The sequence below is a fragment of the Monodelphis domestica genome, chromosome 1 (assembly GCF_027887165.1).
Source record: "Monodelphis domestica isolate mMonDom1 chromosome 1, mMonDom1.pri, whole genome shotgun sequence".
In the NCBI taxonomy this organism is placed as follows: domain Eukaryota; kingdom Metazoa; phylum Chordata; class Mammalia; order Didelphimorphia; family Didelphidae; genus Monodelphis; species Monodelphis domestica.
The window spans coordinates 168,228,482-168,251,777 of NC_077227.1; the positions used below are offsets into that span (position 1 = coordinate 168,228,482).

A 23,296-nucleotide genomic window follows, 5' to 3' on the forward strand; every position below is an offset into this window, starting at 1 on the left:
GGTGTAGGGAAGTGAGAGGAGTCATTGAGAATGACTGGGAGCCTGAGAGAATGATTGCACCCTTCACAGTAATTGGGAAGAGGGATCAGTTGAGAGAGACCGCTGTTTTAGACATATTAGGTTTAATATATCTACTAGACATCTAGCTCTAGTTATCAAAAGATAGTTGGGGCTGTGAGATTGGAGGTCAGGAAGGAGAATACAGGTGAATTAAATAGATTTAAGAATCATCTACATAGAGATGATTGTTCAATACATGGAAACTAAAATAAGCAAGAAAATAAAACAGGAAAAAAAAAGAGAATACAGGACAGAGCCTTAGGGGATACCCATACTTCATGGGTGTGACTTAGATGAAGACCTAGCATAAGAGACTAAAAAGAATCAGACAAGTTGGAGGAGAAACAGGAGGAAAAAGTGCCCAAAAAAATTGGAGAGAAGAGAATATCAAAGAGGAAGGGGGGAAGTGGGAATCAATAATCCAAAGGCAGCAAAAAATTCAAGAAGGATATAGATTGATAAATTCAGCAATTAAAAGATCATTTGTACTCTGGAGAGAATGTTTCAGTTGAATGATAAGGTTAGAAGCCAAACTGCACAATTAAGAGGGTGAGAGGAGAGAAAGTGGAGGCATCAGTTGCAGATAGCCTTCTCAAGAAGTTTAGTCTGGAAAGAGAGAGAGGAACCACCATAGTTAGCAGGAGTGGATGGATAATGGAGATTGTTTGTTTGTTTTTTTTAATGGGGAAGGAGATACAGGGGTGTTTGTAGGCAGTAGGGAACTAACCAGAAGAAAGGCTGAAGATAAGTGAGAGAGTAGGGAAGAGAATGGGATAATCTTCTGGAGAAGATGAGATGAGATGGAATGAGATTATGGGCATATAGATATTCTTGCCTTAGCAAGAAGAGCCACTTTTTGTGAGACGAGGTTGATGAAAAAGATATTTTTGGAAGACATCTGAGTGATGTAAGATGAAAGGAGGGGAGAAGAGGGAGTCCTCAGTGAAAAGCTTCAATGTTTTAATGGGAAGTTCTGTCATTTTCCAGGAATTTGGTCAAGTTTTTTTAAAATGATGTGACAGATTAATATGATCTATCAGGCAGAAATGGCAGATTTTTTTAATTCCCCTGTTCCACATTGTGCTTTCCTCTAAATGAGGACATTTAGTCAAATGTCATTGACCACCTGAGCTTGTGACATTGTCCAGGTCACAAGCTATACTGGAAAAGGCTATCCTGAAAAATCAATGATTTTTATCTAAATGTAGAAAGGGTTTGTTGCTTCAATTGGCCGTTTGTCCTCATTCTTTTAAGAGGAAGAACTGGAAAAAAGCTTGGGTCAAGCTTTCTTATCTCTGCTTACACAGGGGGCAAATGCAGACTTTTTGGGATTCAGTTACAGCAGATATTAAATGTTTTTAAAAAAAATTTTTAAGATATGAAATTTCTTGAGACAAAACTGATTCAGAGGAGGTCTGCATATTTCCAATGAACACGAACATATGTATTGCTATCAAGTTTTCCTTTTTAACATATTTTTATCATAAATTAGTGATAGAAGAAATGATGAGAGTATAGAACAAGCAGCTCCTAGAGATGATGCCTGGAGAATAATGTTTCTGCAATGCTGCTGAGAGTTCTAAGCCCATATTATTGGCACTGGAAGGGAACTAAAAAATAATTGAAATCAATAAAATGAAACCTAGAGGGGAAGTGACTTGCCCAGGGTTTACTGCTACTAAGTATCTAAGGTAGGATTTGAATCCTAGTCTTCCTGACACCAACTCTAGCACTCTATCCACCACTCTGCCATCTTCTCCCAACCACACCCCCCCCAAGGCAAAGGGGTTTTGTTCAGTGTTCACCAAAGAGATATCACTGCTTTTAATCCAAGCTAAGCCTACCCCCTTCCTCCATGACCCCTGCTAGTCCTAGTTTGGATTTTCCAAGGTTTGGTCAAGGACTACATTCCCCCACAGTTGAACAAGAACCATAAGTGGTCTTAACAACATTCATCTCGTACAAGAAGCCTCCCAAGGCGTAAGCGATATAGACAATTTAATCCTTAAGTCCCTTTCATAGGTAGAGTTTGAATATCTAATCCTTCTAAGACATATTTGAAGCCCAAAGAGCAATTAATGTGTAGAACAACATTTTATTTAATAACAATTTAAAAGAAAACACATTCAGCTTTAAGAGAATAATATAAACAACATCTATATTACATAAACTTTATACAATGAACTTGCAGTAGGGAAGGGAAAGGAGAAGGGAATAATACCAGGTATTGTGCTAAGTGCTTTACAAATATCTCATTTGGTCCTCACAACAACCCTGTGAGGTAGGTGCTATTATTATCCCCATTTTACAATTGAGAAAACTGAGGCAAACAGACATCAGATGACTTGCCCAGGATCACACAGCTAGTGTCTAAGTGTCTGAGGATGGACTTGAATTTAAGTCTCCCTAACTCCGAAGCCAGAGTTTTGTCCAATGTTCCACCAACTGCCTCTACTGCTTTCTATGCTAAACACACACACTCACACACACAAATATACTTATATACATATAACATTTCTGGCATGTCTGTAAACTCCTTATTTTAAGTAAACTATGTTACTATTTAAAAATAAAACTAGGAATAAGGCCATATCCAATTCTGGCATTTGGAATTTGAACACTTCTATTTACTCAAAGTTCATCATATAGAAATACTTTCTAGTGCTGACCTCACACTAATATGTGGTTAGCAATGACACAGGCTCAGAAATTCTGCTAAGCAGGAGGGATGTTATCAGTCTCAAGCAGATAATGGGTCAAGCCAAGGAAAGTCCCTTCAGTCAGAAGGAGGTAGGTTTCAGCATCCAGAAAGTCAGAAAATCACCCAATGCAGCATTTATCATTCAGTCATATCTAGCTCTTTATGACCCCATTTGGGGTTTTCTTGGCAAAATACTAGAGTAGTGTCTCACTTCCTTCTCCAGTTTATTTTCCCAATAAAGAAACTGAGACAAATAGGGTTAAGTAACTTGGCCAGGATCACACCGTTAGTAAGGGTCTAAGGCTAGATTTGAACTTGGGAAGATCACTCGATCCACTATACCATCCAGCTGCCCTAAAGCAGGATTAGAAAGGTTGAATTCCATTCTCTGCAGTTGTTGCTAGTTGTGCCGTGTCTCAAAAGAGTTGAACAACCCCCCAAAAGGTTATAGGGCCCTTAGAAAAACCCTACCCTGGACTGTAATAAGGTCAGAGATAAATAGAAATATCTTTAAAGTGGTGGGAGTTGATAGAATCACAGATGCCCTTCATATCAGGGAATTAAAGCCTGCCAGGAAGGTAGATGGTGCGGAGGATAGTGCTGGGCTAGGAGACAGAAAGATCTAAGTTTAAATCCAGTCTGGGATGTTTGCATACAACCTCAGGGGTAGCCTAGTCCAATCCCCTTTCAGTCAAATGAGGGAACTAAGTCTGAGAAGGGCTAAGATGCTTTGCCTAAGGGTACACAAGTAGCAAGCCTCAGAGGCACAATTTAAACAGAGTTCCTCTTATTTTTTCAGAGTCAATGGGTTCAAGTACATTCTCCAAGAGATTCATGGCACTTATTTGTTTCTATGACACTTTAGTAATGTTTTCTAGGAAGAGAAATGATAAACTTCTCCCTGAAAGACACTGAGTTAAAATTAAGGCAGAAAAGATAGCAGGGAAACTGTAGGAAATAACACTATAGTAGAGTCAACACCTTTGACACAAACTTCTCACATTCTTAAATCTATAACTATTTAACTATTTTATAACAAATTTGCTGTCTACAATGTCTTGGCACTCTTATATGACATAAAGATTAGTTACATCAACTAATCTATCAACAAATATTTATTAAGCACCTACTGTGTGCCACGTACTGTACAAATTAAAGGGGGTACAAAGACAAAAGTGTGATAGGTGCTGCCCTCAGGGAGGTTACATTTGAGCATAATGTAATAGTTTATTTGCAATAACACCTAAGAGACCATAGCAAGTTCCTTCATTTCTCTGGGACTCAAGTTTTCTTGCCTACATACATGGAGCATCTGTAAGATCTCTCCCACCACTCAAACATTCCATGATGTATCTGTTATTCTAAACATGAAAATCATTCACTCCTTCGCCTTCTGAACCTCTCCCTCACTTTTGTATGGGTTGTTCTGGTGTTTTCTCAGACCTGTGAGGTTTAGAGAGGTTAATTAAATTATGTGTCCAAAGTCACAGTTAACAAGAACTCTTATTCTAAGCATCTAGTTGGTGTATGAATAAAACCCTGGACCTGGAGTCAGAAAGACCTGAGTTCCAGTCCTCCTTAGGATGCCTATATAGTTCTGTGACCCTGGACAAATAACTTAACCTGTGTATGCTTTGGTTTCCTCATCTGTAAACGTAGTTTAGAATTTCTCCCAGTGTTGTTGTGAGGATAAAATGACATAATACATGTGGTGCACTTTGCAAACCTTAAAGCCCATCTAAATGCTAGGTATTGATATTAGTTTTAGTGCTCTTTTTACTACTCCACCATGGCTTCCTAAAAATATTAGCTTATATTAATTCAAGACTGGGGGAGTACACTGCATGTTACATATAATATCTCATTTAATTTTCACAATTTCTTGGAAAGATGGTATAAATATTATTATTTCCATTTTGCTTGTGTTTTCTATTATTGGCTGTTCTTATTATTGTTATCCATTCATTTCAATCATGCCTGACTCTTCATGGCCCGACATTTGGTGTTTTCTTGGTAAAGATACTGGAGTGGTTTTCCATTTCCTTCCCCAGCACACTTTACAGATGAGAAACTAAGACAGAGTTAAATGACTTGCTCAAGGTCACACAGCTAGTAAGTATCTAAAGTCAGATTTGAACCCAGGTCTTCCTCACTCTGGTCCCAGTGCATTATCCACTAAGCCACTTAGCTGCCCAATCTCCATTTTAGAGATGAGGAAATGAATATTGAAAGAATTTAGAGGACTAACCCAAAGCCAGGTAATAAGTATACTATAGACTGGAACTTGAACCCAAGCCCTGCTGCCTCTTAGAAATACTGTAAAATCCAAAGCAGAGATGAAGTCTAGTTTACTTCAATGTATTTCATGTATGTGTCTTAACATAAGTACTACATTTTTTTTATCTTAGAGATGATAGGATCACAAACTAGAATTGAAAGGAATTTTGAATAGCAACTAGTCCAAAGCCTTCATTTTATAGATGAGGAAACTGAGGCCCAGAGGAGTTAGGTAATTTGCCCAAGCACATGTAGTGAGCTAATGACATGATGGAGCCAGAATTCTAACTCAGGTCTTTGTTCTCTAAAGCTAACATTCTTTCCACTGTGTCACTGCCTCGGGTTGGTAGAATGTTCTTAGCATCAGAAGCAAATTAGTGACAGAATGTCAGAGCTAGGAAGAACCTTAGAGACCATTTAGTCTTGACACCCATTTTATAGATGAGTAACCTAAAGTCCAGAGAGGAAAATGATCCAACTCAGGCTCAAACCAATTTTTTTCTTTAAAAAAAAAAGATTCAGAGTTAAATTCACAAATGCTTGTGTCTATTCAGACAGAATAGTCTCTCATATACACTTACTACATAAAGGTACATTATTTGGCTATGAAAAACAACATAAGCTTTTTTGCATAATTTTTTCTTGAAGATTGAGGATGATTTTGTATAGATAACTTCCTTTGCTCAGATCCATTTGAATATCAGACACACAGATGATCCTTTTACTTTCTTCACACAGTTTTCCACATTTTATCAGTGATGTCTTTGATAAAATATTTGTAACTTTTTTTTCAAAATTTTCAAAATTTTTTCTGTACATAAGGTTTTTTTTTTCAAGTATAGATTATCTGGAACCAAGCCTCTAAGCATCATTTGCTTAATACTATTTTTAATCACATTTTGAGATTTGACAACAGAACTTTCTTTTTTAAACTCAAATCCTGCCTGCAGTTTCTGAAATATTCCAAAAAGAGCAGTCTTTTAAGATTCTTTCGCATCTCTGTTTGCAGCACAAAAGAGGTCATTTTCTTTCTTCGTAGTATTTAACTACATGGAAGTTTTCCCAAGCCAAAAGTCTTAAGATGTTTCTTCTTCATGGCACTTCCTTAATATTTTGGTTCTTGAATGCTAATGGGCAAAAATCCCTCTGCAGGCAGAGAAAGCACGAATGTTCTTCCAACATCATATGGTACACCACAGGGTAATTAGAATAGCTTCTTAGATCAGGTCACCATTTATCATCTTCCAAAGAAACGAAGACTAAATCTGGAGAAGAGCTCGTGTGACATGATCTAGAAACAGTTCAATTCAGTTGATTAGGGTTCCAGATTCTAAAGAAAACTCCTTTCCCCCTCCCTCATTTAAAATGGAATTGTGTGATCTGGTGAGAGAAACTATGAATGATATTCAATCTCTGACCAGTAAAGAAAGGACAGATTTTCCTTTTTCTCTTTCAAAATAAACAAACTAAATGCAAGGCCAATGGTAAGATACAGAATCTGAAACTCAACACATTTGCTCCATCTTGTATTATATTGGTAATGGCTTTGTGTCAAAGAATTATTTTTTTTAATGTAGAGGAGAAAAGAGTGTTCATGTGCACAAATGTTACAGGTAAGGGAGATTTTGAAGATGTAAAGTACTGAAGATAGTATAGAGAGAGAAGAAGAGATCAGGAAAGTTGACCAAAAGAACCCTTTGTTTTCGAGGTCTCAAAAGAAAAAAATAAAAATAAAAACTATAGAAAAGCCTTTGTGATCTTGGGAGCAGGTAGGTTCACTTTGTCTTTTCCTACCCAAAATGGCTATGTGTCCATTGTATATAGGCCTCATGTATCTTCTGCTTACATAAGACTTTTCACATTGGCATCCTTGTATACTAGTCTAGGGCCCTTTCCAGCCTGAAACCTAAGACCCAGTGTTCCTGTAATAAACATGAACCTCATTTTCCTCATCTATAGATTAAGGAAAAATCAAGCCAGATCTTCTAAATCTTTTTGGTGTTGTGGATCCCTTTGGCAGTCTGGGGAAGCCTGAGAGTCCCTTCTCAGAATAATGTTTTAAAAATCAAATACATAGAATTATAAAGGAAACCAATGCTATTTATTTGTTTTTGTTTTTGTTCAGTTATGTCGGACTCTAGAGTCGGATACTAGAGTGGTTTGCCATTTCCTTCTCCAGCTCATTTTATAGATGAGGAAACTAAGGCAAACAGGGTTAAGTGACTTGCCCAGGATCACCCAGCCAGTAAATGTCTGAGACTATATTTGAATGCAGGAAGATAAGTCTTTCTGAATTCAGGTCCATCATTTTATCCTCTACATTGCCTATCTTCCCCTGTTATTGAAATAAGATTATCAAATATTAAAAACAAAAAACAGGTACCTAAGTCTCATGTTAAGAATTCTTGGACTATATGATTTCTAAGGTCCTTTCTCGTGTAAGCATATGCAAAAGCAACTTCTCAGAAGCAAAGGTGTTGTTTCATTTTGAAACTTAGGAAATAATAAATCAAGATTTGAATTTGAATCTTTTTCTTTCCCTCCTTCCTTTCTCTTTCTTGCTTCTTTCTTTTCCCTACATGGTTTCCTCCTTTTCTTTCCTTTCTTTCAGATTAGGTCTCCCCATCTCACTCAGGCTAGAACCACATTAACCCCTCACAGTCAAATCCTGACCAACCCCACTTCTAATCCAGAGGGCAGCTTTGACTTGTTCCCTTTGCAGCCTGTGCAGCCCTGGGTACACTGTGTCCCCTCCTCCTTGAGGCTCATCATATTTGATGCCACACTTGGGCATTGCAGGTTATGTGCCACCATTCCAGAAGCTACAGAACAGTCAACTTGCATAGCCACTTCCTGGACATTAGTGGAGAAAGGGATGGGGAAACACTAGTATTTATCCTTGGGGAAAAGGACAAAGGAATCATTTTCAGTTATTGGCAATCCCTAGCTACAGCTCCTACGGGAGCAAGATGTATTCCATTGGATCTCCACTCCCTGTGAAACATGCCACTTTTTCTACTTGAGAAAAATTTCCATCCTCGGTCCAACTGGACAACCTCTGTATAAGGCTTTTTATTCATAGCCAGGGCCATCCGCCAAAAAGAAAGCATTGTCTAATTATTATTTATGGCTCTGACAGCCTAAGAACTCCTGGAGGATAGGAGATGGCTGTACGGAATGCTCTAACAGGAGATGATGAAGGTCATGGCTGCTGGCAAACCTCCCTGTCACTTGTTAAATGTTTATGCTTCTGTGGCCATTCCTTTCTGGGTTTCTTCATCATTTATTGTTTTGGACTCAATTGTTAATCTAGCTTCAGCTATCCGAGGTTTTATTGGTGTTCAGAATAGGTGGTTTGGGGCTAAATATAGACGATTATAGGTAAAGGATCTGTTGAAGGAGACTTAATTAATAAATTTAGATTCCATAAATAATAGTAAAATTGGTAAAATTAAATTGTAGTAAATGAAAGATGTGGATACTTGTTTGGTAAAAATTTAGATTATTGTCATGAAGCAGTAACTAGGAGAGGTACATGCCTTTCCAAAGCCACCTAGGATCTAGTATAATAAATCGAAACTAATTATAGTGTTTTTTCCTATGCAGTAAGCCCAAATGACCTCTGATCACTATTAACAGGAAAGCCCCTTGAACTTACTTTTTTTGAAGAGAAAGAAATATTAGATGCCTACAAAAGACACATCGGATGGGGGGCATAAATGGAATGCTCTCTGCTGGTTGAAATGGAAACTGCCACAGCAATAATGATTTAAGGTACTCTTTATTAATCTAAAGAATGATGTGTGTACCCATTTGCACAAATATGCAATTATAAACCATCCACTCACATTCTTTCCCCTCCCCACTAAGGCTAGGGAAAATTATGAGATTCTTTTTCTTCTGCACATTTTTTTCCCACAGGCAAGTGAGATGCTTTGGTTGGCACAGGCAGCAGGCTGGGTCAGAGCAAATGAAGAGGTGTGAATGACTGTGTTTGCTGAAGTCTGAAGGTTTAAAGAGGTGTTAACAGCAGTTAAGTGCTTTGCCCAAGCCTTCAGAGGCAGAATGGAGCTGGGAATGATGAGGAGAATTACTGTCTTCCTAGTAGATTGGTGAGTTCACCCCCCATTAGTTCATCCCTGTGTATATTCACCCTGTCCCTCATTTGGGCATTAAAATACATGCTAATGGAGAGAAGTAGATCGTGCAAATAAAAGCAACTATCTTTCCATGATAGTAAAATAATTTATTCTCTTCTGGTCTCCCTCCTTCCTCTCTCTCTCCTGCAAGGATAACTGACAATTAATCAGCATTTATTAAATGCTCACTGTGTGCCTGGGCACTGACACTTGGGAAACTTGATGCTTTATCTTTCTACTATATAATGCATGAAGCCTAATCCAAGACACAGCCTATCCCGCCCCTCCCAAAGGCTGTCATCCAATTTGGAAATACAATGGAGGGATCAGAGAATGTTCTGTTCTTGACATGGCTCCAGCCCTAATCTCTTTCTCCTTGTCAAGTCCTCCATGGAAACAGAATAACTGCATAGCACCCTCTTAGAATAGCTTTACATTCATCTGAAGTTATGTGACCCTTACAGTCTTCTTTACTCTTGACCAAATAAAGTCAACTCATGTCTAATTAGGGTCATATTTCTTGGCTTATATCCCAGTTTGGGGATTTCTTGGGAAGACATTTTATCATTTGTTTCCTCCAGCTGAATATATGTATACATCCTTCATATAAAAGAAACTGCCTCCTTTCTTTCCCCTGCTCATCATTCCTGAATATCTTAGGTCCTTCTAGCTCCATCAATCCAAATATCTTTAGCTATTCTTCTCATCTTTTTTATGAAAAAAATGATGTTCAAATAAGAGAAACAATTTGCCCAACTTTACAGTTAGTGGTAGAGCTGGAACTTGGATCTACATCTTCTGACTTTAAATTCATTATAATTTCTACAAAATTACATCTATTTACCTATATTATATATACATATATTACATATAAATTAAATCTGATGAGTTTGTGGAACTAATATGGGAATATGATCACTCTAGGAATGACCATATGCTTAAGTATTTCAATTAACATTGATAAGTAAGTTTTGTTAATATTATGTACAGAATGGGATATATCTAGAGAACCACATAATAGTGTAATTCTGGGTAGTTTGATTTGAAAATGGAAAGCACTTATTTTAACGAATAGAATTTCTTCAGAAAAATTATAACTAAAATGATATATTATGCTATAGAGAAAATGGATTAACATTAGCAGAGAGTGTGACCGCTCAGTACAAAATACTCATGAAGCTTTTTTTAAACTACCCCAATAATAGCTCACTCTGTAGCCAGTTAAACAAATGTTTGGCTCACTGGAACAACATTTCACAATTAACTTCTCAAGCATAGTTGCTTCTCAAAATCTGTCCCTCTGATCTCACCTGATTTTGACTGCTGATTTGATTCACCTTCCCAAAGTAATGGAAATACTACTATCTGCCTAAACTATGGTATGCCATCATAAGATATATAGGATTTCTTTATAGAGTAAAAAATCAGATACCTTCTATAATGTACTTCATATTATAAACATTTTAGAATCACAGGTTGGCCTTGGAAGTCATCTAATTCAACCTTCCACTCAATGAAGAATCCTTTCTTTAAATAACTAGCAGATATCATCCTCCCTCCCAGAGCAGCATATTATACTGGTGGGACAGCTCTAATCAATTGATAGTTCAACCTTTTATTGAGCCAAAACCTGCTTCTTTGTGACATTTATACTTCTGCCCTCTAACATACCATCACACAAATCTTTATTCTCTTGACATGACAGATCTTCAAAAATGTAAAAATAAATGTCATTTCTCTCCCCTTAGGCTTAATCCTTTTGAGAAATTTGGCCAGTCCCTTCCATTGGTTCTCACAGGACATGATTTTCAATTTCCTTATACCATTGTGGTCACTGTCCTCTAAATAGGTTTTATTTTGTCAAAGTCCTTTTAAGATGTCTTTGAACAACAATAATATTTAAAAAGTTGTCATGTTAATGACTACAGTAACTGACACTTCATTCATTTATTCTACAACTTGAGGCAAACAAAAAATAAAAGGAATATGTGACTGACATGCTGATCTAAAACATAATTTTTAAAAGAGGAAACAAATATAGTATTCTTCAAAAGCACCTGATTTGGGAGCATTTTATTTTTAAAATAAAATCTTAATGTACCATTAACACTGAGGATCACAGCCGGGGGTAATATCTTTGCCATATTTGTACACACACACACATACACACACACACACATACACAATCATTTCTCATAGGCTGAAACTTAATTCCAACAAATGGGTTTAAAAATAGTAGTAGTACTTAACTAGAGCATATCTAGGTAGGCTAACAATGCATGTAACAGCAGGATGTGGACATTCACTGTAATCTTCTCTCTTGCCCTGGGACCTCATTTATTCACAATAATGTGTTTTTTCTTTTAAAATGGTATGTTGGTTATTTTTTGGCTGCAAGATGAAGAATAGGATTTCCAAACCACCAAAGAAAGTGAAACCAGTATGCCTGAATATTAAATGTTTGTTGAAATGAATTTCCTAGATTTGAATGCTCTTAAAAGTTTGATCAATAATGGTACAACCAGAAATTTAAATATATTTAATATATGTTCTTAGCATGATACCTGGTTATATCTATTATTAGATTCTGAGGGAAATATGGGTCACTATAATTCCATATAGCATGGGCAACATTTTCCCTTTGAGAAGTGACTCCATAAAAATAACCAATAGGTGCTGCTAATCTTATGGTACAGGTACCATGAATGCTGGAGCATGGGGGTAGGAGGATTCAATGGGGACTGGCCATCTTTCCCATTTATATTTATGGCATGACAGCAATCCCAGAAAACTAATACCAGAGTCAACAAAAAAGACTTGAAAAATATAACATAATATGATTTCTCATTTCAGGCCAAGATGCTAATTAAAACATATTTTAAAGCAACAAAATAGAAAGCCTTCCCCCTTCCTGCTCCACTCTCCAACCTCAGCAATAATTCCATCATTTTTCTATGTTGGCAAAACATAATCAGCAAATTTCAAATATTTGCAGCAATGCCCAATGTAAATATATATCTTTTCAAAATTTACTTTGCCCACCAGGAGTCTAATTAGGTTGAAACCTCCCCCTTTTTTATGAGAAAAGGAATCAGACCCTAAGGAATTTTTACTAACCAGCTGGAATGTCAGTGCCTCTCTTTTTAATCAGGTTTGAAATTAAATGGCACTGGAAGTAATTTTAAAATTTGTGTAAGAAAAATGACCCACAAATGCATAACTAGTGGCAGACTCTATCACAGTACCAAACAATCAATATTCAACTTTATGACACAAATCAGAGGTTATGAACTTTATCCCTCCCCTCAAGGTAAGGGAAACCTTGTAGAAGAAAAAACAACTTCATTTCTGAGTGTTTTAAGAAAAAAAATTATAAAGTATTCAACTTACCTAATATCAGTTAAGAACAGGGAACATGAAACTTTATTCAACAAGTACACATAAATTTTAATTATGTATTTTGATTCTATAAATATGGCTAATTTAGGGAAACAACAGGGATAGAAATAAAGGGAAAGAGAGAAAGAAAGGGAGAGAGCATAGATGAGGAAGTAAATAAGAGAAACAAAAGGAGGAGAAACAATGGAAGGTAGAGAAGGAAAGGCAAGGGAAGGGAAGGGAAGGAAAGGAAGGGAAGAGAAGGGAAGGGAAGGAAAGTCAGGGGAAGGGAAAGCAAGGAAAGGAAAGGCAAGGCAAGGCAAGGCAAGGCAAGGCAAGGCAAGGCAAGGCAAGGCAAGGGAAGGCAAGGCAAGGCAAGGCAAGGCAAGGCAAGGCAAGGCAAGGCAAGGCAAGGCAAGGCAAGGCAAGGCAAGGCAAGGCAAGGCAAGGGAAACAAATTAAAGACAGAAAAAAACTTAGCCAGTTTAGTATTTACTAGTTGAGACAAGCAACTTTCATCATACTCTGTGTGTCACTGTACTATGAGTATCAAAATAAGTTATCACAGCCCTTTGAAAATAATTCAGCTGATTAGCTATTAAAAATGTTCAACTGCTTGATCCTCTAACCTCAAGAATTTCCATTGTGAATGGAATAGCCACAGAAACTTATACAGGGCACTATTAATCTTTGTGCTAAAATTACTGTGGTCAAAATAATTTGACCCAAGAGCTGATGAAATAATGAAACAGAAGCCTTGATCTGGTCTATTGGCCAGAGGTGCCTCATCTCTAATATGTTGTTAAAGCCCATGGGCAGCATGTCTGGCATTATAATACTTTATGAAAAGCTTACCTCCTCAACCATCTGCTTGACTTTCTTCTGCTGGCAATGGACCATATCATCCAGGTGTTTAATGCGCTCTCTCAGGCTAGCTGCTGCCTCTTCCAGCTGCTGATACCTGACATCAGGAGAATATAAAACAACTAAATTACTTTTAGAGGCAACATAATCAACACATACAGTCAAACTGTTAAAGAAAGATAGCCTAATTCCAAGATGTGAAATAAAGCATCCTTTGCATGTGTATTCATTTTGTGACACCTACTCAGGAGATATGCTACCTTAAGTAGCCACTAGTAAGTTGTATTATTAAAAAGAATCATAATCCTGCCAACCTCTCTTTCGTTGAAAGGAGGACAAAGTTGAAAGAGAGAAGTTATGTTTGTATAGAAATTTACAGTTACAAAGCACTTTCATATCCATTCTTTCATCTGATCCTTACAATAACCCTTCACAGTAGCAAGTCACTTGTAACCATCACTATTCTTATAGGAGAAGAAACAGACTCAAAGAAATTAAGTTATTTGTCCAAGATTACATGGCTAGAAAGTGATGGAGGTATGTTTTAGGCCCAGGTTTTTTCATTCTGGCTTCATTATTCTTACTGTTATAAAGTTGAAGATTTGGCCTGTGAATGGCATTAGTCTAAAGGGGAGAGTCATGTTGGAAAGTAATAAGTGTTTTTGTTGTTCTATTATAGCATTTTGTCAATATCTTTCCTTTGCCCCTATTTCTTTTTATCTTCCATCATATTTATTAAAACAAATGCATTTGCTCCATTACATTGAGGCTTTTTTATTTGTGTTATTTATTTTTATTCATTTTATTTATTTACTTATTTTTAACCCTTATCTTCTTCTCAATAGCAATTCTAAAATAGAAGAGCAGAAAGGGGCTGGGCAATCAGAGTTAAATGACTTGCCCTGCACCGTACACTTAGGAAGTATCTGAGGCTGGATTTGAAATTAGGCCCTTCGAACTCCAGCCCTACCCTCTGTCCACTGGAGGCCACTCATTTTAAGACAAGAGATATTTTAGCCTACCTTTCCTTGTCAGAATCTGGGCTGACAGCTTCTCCTGACATCTCCGTCTCATGTTGAAGCAGCTGTAGCTGAAGTTGCTGGCGCTCCTAATCAGAGAGAAACTTTACTAAATTCATTCATCAAAAAAGGACTCCAATGCAATTAAGCATATTATAAGCTCAATTTAACCAGCCTCTAACAAAGCCTAATCTCTTTAATCTGGCTCAGTTTTGTATACACATTCTACACTCAAATTTTGGGAGACACAGATATATGATAAATAAGGAGTTTAAGGTCACTCTTGGCCTAGATTCTTATATATTCTACATCTACAATCTTATAAGATCATAGATTTAGAGCTAGAAGGAACCTCAGGGTCCTTCCTTCAAGTCCTACCATATCTTTTTACAGATTACTGAAGTTTAAAAAGGTTAAATAACTTGCCCAGGGTAACACAGCTACTAAGTGTTAGAGGTGAGATTTGAACCTCTGACAATTAAATTTTCCTGGTTCTTTGTCCAATACACTATCCTTTATGGGACACTGCTTCTCTACACAGATATGCTCATAATGAGTGTCCAAGGCTAAAAAAATCTTCAACTCCCTTCTGAATCATCAAAGAAAGTGCAAATTTTGATCAGTATAGTTTTAAAGTTAGGTATTTATATCTTCCAGTTCTTTGAAATTTAATAATTCTGCTATGGTACACATATTAAGTTTTAGCTCACCACAAGAGCTACTTAACCAGAACACTAAATTCCACAGCCATTCTGAAAAATGGGAGTTTATGCAGACTATACTAAAATTTTGGCTTTACTAAAATGAATAAATACAGGGTGGTTAAGTGGTTCAGTAGATTGAAATCCAGGCCTAGAGAAGGGAGGTCTGGGTTCAAATATAGCCTCAGATACTTCCTAGCTTTGTGATTCTGAGTTTTGTGATCACTTAACCCCCATTCTTCTACACTGCAACGAATACAAAGTATTGATTCTAAGATGGAAGGTTTTAAAAAAAGATGAATAATAAATCTTTTGTACTTGAATATCATATGCCATGCCTTTCAGTTCTTCAGTGTAGATGCAGCCAGATCCTGTGTTATCTTCACTGTAGTTCCATGGTATGTGAATGACTTCTTAGCAGCTTGTAATATTTTTTCCTTGGTCTGGTAGTTCTTGAATTTGGCTATAATATTCCTGGGTGTTGTCAGTTGGGGATTAAGTACAGGAGGTGATCTGTGGATTCTTTAAATCTCCACTTTTCCCTCTTGTTCTAGAATGTTGGGGCAGTTTTCTTGGATAATTTCCTGTAGGATGATGTCCAGGCTTTTTCTTTTGTCCTGGTCTTCCAGTAGACTAATGATTTTTAAGTTGTCTCTCCTAGAATGATTTTCTAAATCTTCTGTTTTGTGGATGACGTGTTTCATATTTTCCTCAATTTTTTCATTCTTTTGGTTTTATTTTATAGTTTCCTGCTGCCCTGTGAAGTCATTTGCTTCTAATTGTTGTATTCTGGTTTTTAGAGACTGAATTTCATCCCTGGCTTTTTCGTCATCCTTCTCCTTCTGGTCTCATTTTCTTTGGAGGTCATCTTTCATCTCCTTTGTCTCATTTTCAAGCTGATTAATTTTGGCTTTCAAGACACTGTTTTCTGTTTCCAGATGACTTATTTTGCTTTTTAAGTTCTTTTCCCAGTTGTCTTCAGTCTCTCTTAATTGGGTTTTGAATTGTATTTTGAGTTCTTCCAAAGCCTGTGTCTAATTCACTGGAGTTTCTGTGTTTTTGCTTGGTGTTCCTTGATCCTCTTCCTCTGTTTCATTTGCTCTTTGTTCATTGCCTGGATAGAAGCTGTTGATTATAATCTTTTTTCATTTTTTGTTGCTTGCTCATATTTGCCCCTTATTTTCCCCCTGTAGTTGCCTGCACTCTTGCTCCTCTCATTATGTGTTGGATCTGTGGGTTTTGGCTTTTCTGTCAACTATCATCCTCAGAGCTTAGCAAGGCTCTCAGAGCAGCCTGTGGGGGAGGGGTGTTGGAGCTTGAGCTTCCCTGCCCTCTGAAGGTTTGATATAAGATTAAGCCCAGCAGAGTTGAACTTGCAAAGCTGGATGTGCTCTGAGGCCAAAACTTCGGGAAGGGGAGTAGGCAATATGGAGTGTCTCAGCTGTGATTGGGCTGCTTTCTTTGAGGTTTTCCTCCAGCTGCCTCCCTGCAGCCTGTGATCAAAACCCTGAGTCTGGCACAGCTTTGTCCGCAAGGTACTCCCTCTAGATTAGTGCCTTTGCCTGCCCATAGATTCCAACCACTGCAGGAGGCTCAATACTGTAGGTGGGGACCTTTCTTATTCCTTCCCCTAAAACCCGAGTGTTCTCAAATTCAGGCTTTTGGGGATGTACCTTTTAAGTTGAGTCCAGCAGGAGGGTTCCTTAGCTCTGTCCTGTTGTTAGATTTGGTTTTCAGTCCCCTAGGAGTATTTGGTTTTTAATTGGTAAGGAAGGGTTTTCAGAGGTCTGAACTTCTGCTGCCTCTATGCTGCCATCTTGACTCCGCTTCCTCAACTCTTTTGTACTTGAGAATTAGGATGAAGGCACAAAACTCTTTCCAGAAGCACTTCACAATCCCAAATTTCAGATGAGAGGGAAATGTTTGGAATGGATTATCAACATTAGGAAGATTCTGGCTGTGTACCAGGAAAATAGCCTACAATTCTTTCTATCCTGGAGGGGGAAATTAACACTCTCCTTGTAAAAGAATTCTTGCCCATGTTATATAGTGTGATGGGACTGTCCAAAGAAAAGCTGATACAGTCTTAAGACTTCATTAGAAGTTCGCTTCATCCAGGAGACCTAATCAATCATGCCCTGTTCTGATAGACTATATCTGGCCTATCTATTCAGTTCTAGACATCTCATTTTAAAAGGAACAATGACAAATTCTAGAAAAACATTGACATTGACAAACTCTAGAAGAAAATGACAATGCTGGTGAATAATCTGCAAATTATGCCATATGACTAGCCACTCATGTACTTAGCACATTTACACACACACACACACACACACACACACACACACACACACACACACAAATCTGTAAGTACAAGTATCCTTTCCACATCACCCAGATTAGGAGCAAGATCTAGAAAATCCAAATAAAATTTTTGTCCCTCTCTTCAAACCAGAGAAGTCTCAATTTTTTCTTTTTAGTTTGTGGAGTGTTTTTAGTACCTTATAAAATTTTGGTTCAGTATTTAGCCACAGATTGTATCTAGGTCAGTGTTAACATTTCTAGCCTTTGTGTGGCATCTTTTGGCTTTCACATTCTTTTCACACACTTTTAATTTTTACTTATTTTAACTTTAAAAAAGAAATTGTATGTATTTATAGTATTAAATAAAATAGATTGATGTTATATATGTAATATATATATTATATTGAAATGTAATATATGTCATGTAATAGTATATATTATACATAGTAATGTAATTATTACATATATATATACATCATGCAATTCTGAGCTTTCAAATTTTTTCTGTGTCATCTGCTGGCTTTCACATGTTTTCTGTGACTTCCACAAAACTTCAAAAAGAAAATTTAATTTCTTTTGCCAACCCAGGATATATGAAGACTGTGATGGGGGAAATCACCATGTAGAAGGGATAGCTATACACACACACACACACACACACACACACACACACACACACATATAGATATACATACAGATATAATGGAGGGGGGAAAGGAAGGGCCAAAAGGTGGAGAGAAGGGATAGATTGTTTTCCATCTCTTTCCCTGATAAAACCCCACACTGGTTGCCTTCAGAATCACAGGTTACTGTTCCCTCAGAGTCTTGGTTGAAATAAAGTACATACAGACAGCTTCTCCCTCTCTGAGGAAAGATGTGTAACTTTCCTCCCCTCAAACTCCAAGTCTCCTTTCTTGGTTACTATGAAGCAGGCACTTGATCTAGTAAACAATTACTTATTCTAAAGGAACACATGAAAGGTACGGCAAGTGAGTTAAGTGGGATAAGGTGCTAGGAAGGTGGGAAATAGGAAGTCCCTAAAGATAACAATTGAACCCCTTCTCCCCAAGTCTTGCAGAGTTAGGCTTTGCCTGCATGACCCTCTGGGGTCAATTGTGAGAGTGGTCCTGACTGCTAGCTATCCTATGATATTAAATTCCAGGACTGTTTAGAGGGATAGAGAGGAAATCTTCCTGTGGTGGATAGCTTTCTGGCAAAGTCCTATACACCCTTATCTGTCTTTCACTGGATTCTGGGGTCTGGCTTCACAGGAGGATGCTCCAGGCTCAGAGGTTCACTCAGATCAACCTCCCTGGTGGACTTCTCAAAGAGAAGTGAATTCAACTGTTTGGATCTTCTCAGTTCCTCTGTTCCTTCTCCAGAATTCTCCCTCCTTCCTGCTCTTCTCCTGCTCGAATTGGTATTCCAGTATGATGAATCTGCTTTCCTCTCTTACATAGATATACACATATATATTCATGTATGTAGTACTATTATCTAATTTACTCCTTATACAAATCCTGTAAATTATATAATACAATATCTTTCCTTTATAGATAGTAAAACTGAAATTCAAAGTCTCACAACTAGCAAATGGCAAACCCAGAACTTGAACACAGATTTTTTCTTTTTGAACATAGATCTTCTGATTCCAAATCTATCATTCTTTCCACGACACCACAGAGGATCATAAGAGACAACTGAGAACATCTGGTCTTGAGAAGAGAAGTCTCAAGATAAGAGTGATTCAAGTAATTGAACAATGGCCAAGTAGAGAAGGTATTAAATTTATTCTTTACTACTCAAAAGGACAGAACTTGAAAAAACTGTATGATCCTGCCCAAGTCACTTAACCTTGTTGGCCTTAATTTCTTCATTTGTAAAATGAGCTAGAGAAAGAAATGGTAAATCTCTCTGGTCTCTTTTCCAAGGAATCCCCAAATGGGATCACAAATAGTCAGAAATGACTGAACAGTAACAAAAAAATATTTGTAAGAGAAAGAAAGAGTTAAGTTTGCTTATTTCTCTTCTCTCCACAAAATTCTACTCCTCTACCTCACCAGAGTCATGAAGCAAGCCTGAGAGAACAGAGGAAGAGCCCTCATGTTTCATTGTACCCCCAATATGTTACAAGAACCATATGAAAGCCTTAGTTTATTGGGGCAGATCTCTGTGTATTTACTTTGAATATACCATATATATATATACTTGTTGATTCTATACATGTTATCTCCCTTGACAAAATGTCAGCTCCTTGAGGCAAGGACTACTTAGGTTTTCCCCTTTGTAACCCCAGGGCCTATAATAGGGCTTGATACATTGTAGGCATGTAATAAGTATTTATTAATTAATTGATTGGTTGGTTGAACTTCTAAAGCAGATTTATGGAAAGGCAAAGAAAATAATTATATAGGAAAAGGAATTATAGAGGGAATATCCATAAGGATGAGATCACAGGTCTATGATTCTTTTACAGGTCTATGATTAATAAATAGAAGGGGGGAGGTAGTAAAGCAGCACCATGGTATCTAACTTTGAGTTTAATGAGGATCAAGATAGCATTTTCAATATCATGAGTGAAGAGAACTAGAAATTAAAGCTTCAAATTGACAAGTCATTCATAAAGTAGAAGTTTGCCCTTGAGCAAAGTCCAAAAATAGAAGAAGTGAGATCAGGAGATGGAAGTAAGACTACAAACTAACACAATTCATGCTTCCTGGCAGGCTGTTCACATACCTGATAAAGGGCTGGCAGCATTTCTACTCTCAAAGATTTATTGTTGGGGGGGGGGGAAGAGTAGGAGTAGGAAGGGGAGAAGGGTTGTAATTTGGCATGCCAAATTTTAGCTTAGCTAAGGAGACATTTCTCCAACCCTAAATGGAAATGATAATTTAGAGGAGAGGAAATCTATTCTAAAGCTATGGAGAGAAAGTCATAAGGACTTGAGGGTCATTTTTATGCTTACATACAAGTTTACAGGAAAGTCAGATGAAGAAAATGCCCAATTTGCAAATGGCTGTTATAGTGAAAGAAGCTCTAGGCAAGGAGTCTAGCTCAAATCTCTGATCTTTTGGGGACATCATTTCCTAACCTACAAAACTAGGGAATTAAATGATATAATTCCTAATATATACATATATTTTTACTTTAAGATTAGGTAAAATAGGATGCTACCAAAAAGCAGGCAGGTACACATAATTTAAGGGAACTCTACCCTCATCTGCTGCTTGCCCCCCTACCTTGCGTCCTGCCAAGGTGACCTTCTCAGTAATATTTGAGCATGCTTAATTGTCCTTATTCCAGAAAGATTTTACACAAATTGTCCCAAGTAAAAAAAAATGGCTAGTTACCACCCTTGACTTCTAGGAAAGGCTGGCTTCCTAAATGGCTGGTGTTCTGGATCTTTTTGTGTATCACAGTCTGATTAAGCCATTCTCAGTCAATCAGTCACCTACTATTTATTAGGTGCCTAATATGTGCCAGGCACTGCACTAAGTTCTGGGGAATACAAAAAAAAAAGGCAAAAAAAATCTTCCCCGCTTAAGGAACACTTAATGTAAAGGGAGGAAGGAACATTAACAGTTATGTACTGTATGATATATACAGGAAACATTGGAGGTGGTCTTAGAGGGAAATCATGAATATTGAAAAGAACTAGAAGAAGGCTTTTTGTAGAAGTGAGAACTTTAGCTGAGACTTGAAAGAAGCCAGGAAGCAAAAATGAAGAGATGGTCTTAGGGGAAAGCTAGGGAAACAGCTTGGACTTGAATGATGGAGTGTCAAGTAAGAAATATCAAGTATCAGTGGACTGCTGAATACATGCTGGGGAGTAAGATGTAAAAAAGGCTTGAAAGATAGGAAAGAGTCAGGTAATTCAGGAATTTAAAGACCAAACAGAAGAAGGTACTGGGTACTGCAGTTTATTGAATATAAGAAAGACAAAGTCTAAGCAATATTTTAGGAAGATCAGTTTGACAATTGAATGGAAGATTGTCTGGAATAAGAAAAAGCTGCAGGCGATGAGACCAACCAAGAGACTAAGCACCTACTTCAGACTTAACAAAATTTCAAGGCAATTTGAACAGCTAGTGTGCTAGCTTCCTTGGGCTTGATGAGAAGTGGAAGGAATTCACTAGCTCTAAATGAGATACGATGAAAGACTAGAACATTTGGTTGACTTAAACCTTTTCTTTTTGACTCATAGGATCATAGATAATAGAGTGAAAAAGTCTCCAAGCCTTCATTCTTAGGTTAATAATAATACCAAGCATTTACATAGTATTTTAAAATTTGTGAAATGCTTAACCTTTACTATCTTGTCTTATCCTAATAACAAGCCTGTGAGGCAGGTGCTATTGTGATCCCAATTTTACAGTTGGGAACCTGATCAATACATATGTACCATAGGTGGTACTTGTGGACTTCCCATTTACACAAAGGGAGTTTGTTCTCATAATGCTTTCTTTGAGTCCTGCTTGATCTTTATAATTTTGTTACATTCATTTTTGATTTTTGACATTCACATTGTTGTAGCTACTACTTTTATTGAACGCCTCTGACTCCAAATCATTAATGGTTCTGCTATTTCATACCATCTCTGAATAAGGTATATGTCTACAGAGAGAAAGAAGAGAAAGCCATGAGGACTCCCTCATATTCTCCCTATTCTTTTAATTGTCAACAAACTTGTAAAAGGATTTAGCCATTCAGCAGAAAGAAAACTGACATTCTTAGGGAAAAGTGAGTCACACTGTTACAAACTGAAGTAAGCTTGCATGCACCCCAAAAACACACATTAGCTTTATTGAACATCAGTAGGCACCCCTCAGGCTCCATAAACACTGAATTTACTACATTTCCTATTTCAGTTAAGCCCTTTCTAAGCGCTGGAGAGCTATGAATTTTTCAACTAACAAAGGGCAAAACCTCTTTTGAAATATTTGCTTCAGGGCCCCAAATTTCATCTTGTGGAACAGGCTAATATTTTCACCTGAGGGAGTGGAAAGAACTATTTAAGTTTAATATAGTCAGTAATAGCCCCTTCTTCCTGTTTTTCTCTATAAAAGTATTTAAGGACATGAATTTCTTTTTCTCCCAGGTCTCTAAGGATAACTATGGTAAGTGGCTTCAGTAGGTCACCTGGACTTAGCAACCATAGTCAAAGCGGATCCAGCCACATTTGTACATTAATTTTCCTGAGCCATCAAACATAATTAGAAGCAAATCAATCAATAGAAATGCATTTAATGATTACTATATGCCAGGCTATCATATAACTGAGCAGAAGCTCACCCTTTTCCCTTCCTTATTTCTTCTTTTTCACCTTTAATTTCTTTATTCTTTTTTTCCCCCTTAACCAATTCTTCCTCTCTGGCACTTCTCTTCTATGACTTTAGTAGTCATGAATCCTCTAGAGCAGTAGTTCTTAATTTTTTTGTTTTCAGGATACCCTTTAATAGAGGACCTAAAAGAGCCTTTATTTACCTGAATTTACTGTTTTATAATTCAGATGACATCATTATTATGAAAATAGTTTTGACCTCACAGAACCATTGAAGGGTCTTAGAGTTGTTCCACAAACCACATTTTGAGAACCGCTGCTCCAGAGGAATGACATACAACTCCTCAGTCTGCCCATAACATCCTCCTATAAAAAGTGTCCTACACTCACAGCCATCCCCTGCCCTCACACCCCCCATACCATGCTCATAGGGGTCAGGGAAAATTTATACAGTACATAGTGTATCATGTAATGAAAAGAATTGAAGAATGCGGAAATTGGGTTTTGAGCTAGAGAGTTATGATACTCCAGGGAGTTTGAGAGAAAGAAGGAGAAAGGAGAGTGTTGGG

The 23,296-nt window shown here is 37.3% G+C and overlaps 1 protein-coding gene across 4 annotated transcripts in view; it reads right to left on the reverse strand.

The window, feature by feature from the left end:
- The window catches only part of MYZAP (myocardial zonula adherens protein), a 117,769-nt gene that overhangs the window by 22,318 nt on the left and 72,155 nt on the right, over positions 1-23,296 (reverse strand). For 3 of the 4 annotated variants that reach the window (XM_056809477.1, XM_007479684.3, XM_007479685.3), the window contains 2 exons: positions 14,442-14,527; positions 13,411-13,516 (listed from right to left, as the gene is read on the reverse strand). In XM_056809477.1, coding sequence (XP_056665455.1) covers positions 13,411-13,516; positions 14,442-14,527 — 192 coding nt within the window. Of the gene's footprint in view, positions 1-1,998; positions 6,330-13,410; positions 13,517-14,441; positions 14,528-23,296 lie in introns of those variants that run through there. The other variant, XM_007479686.3, reaches the window with a different exon arrangement.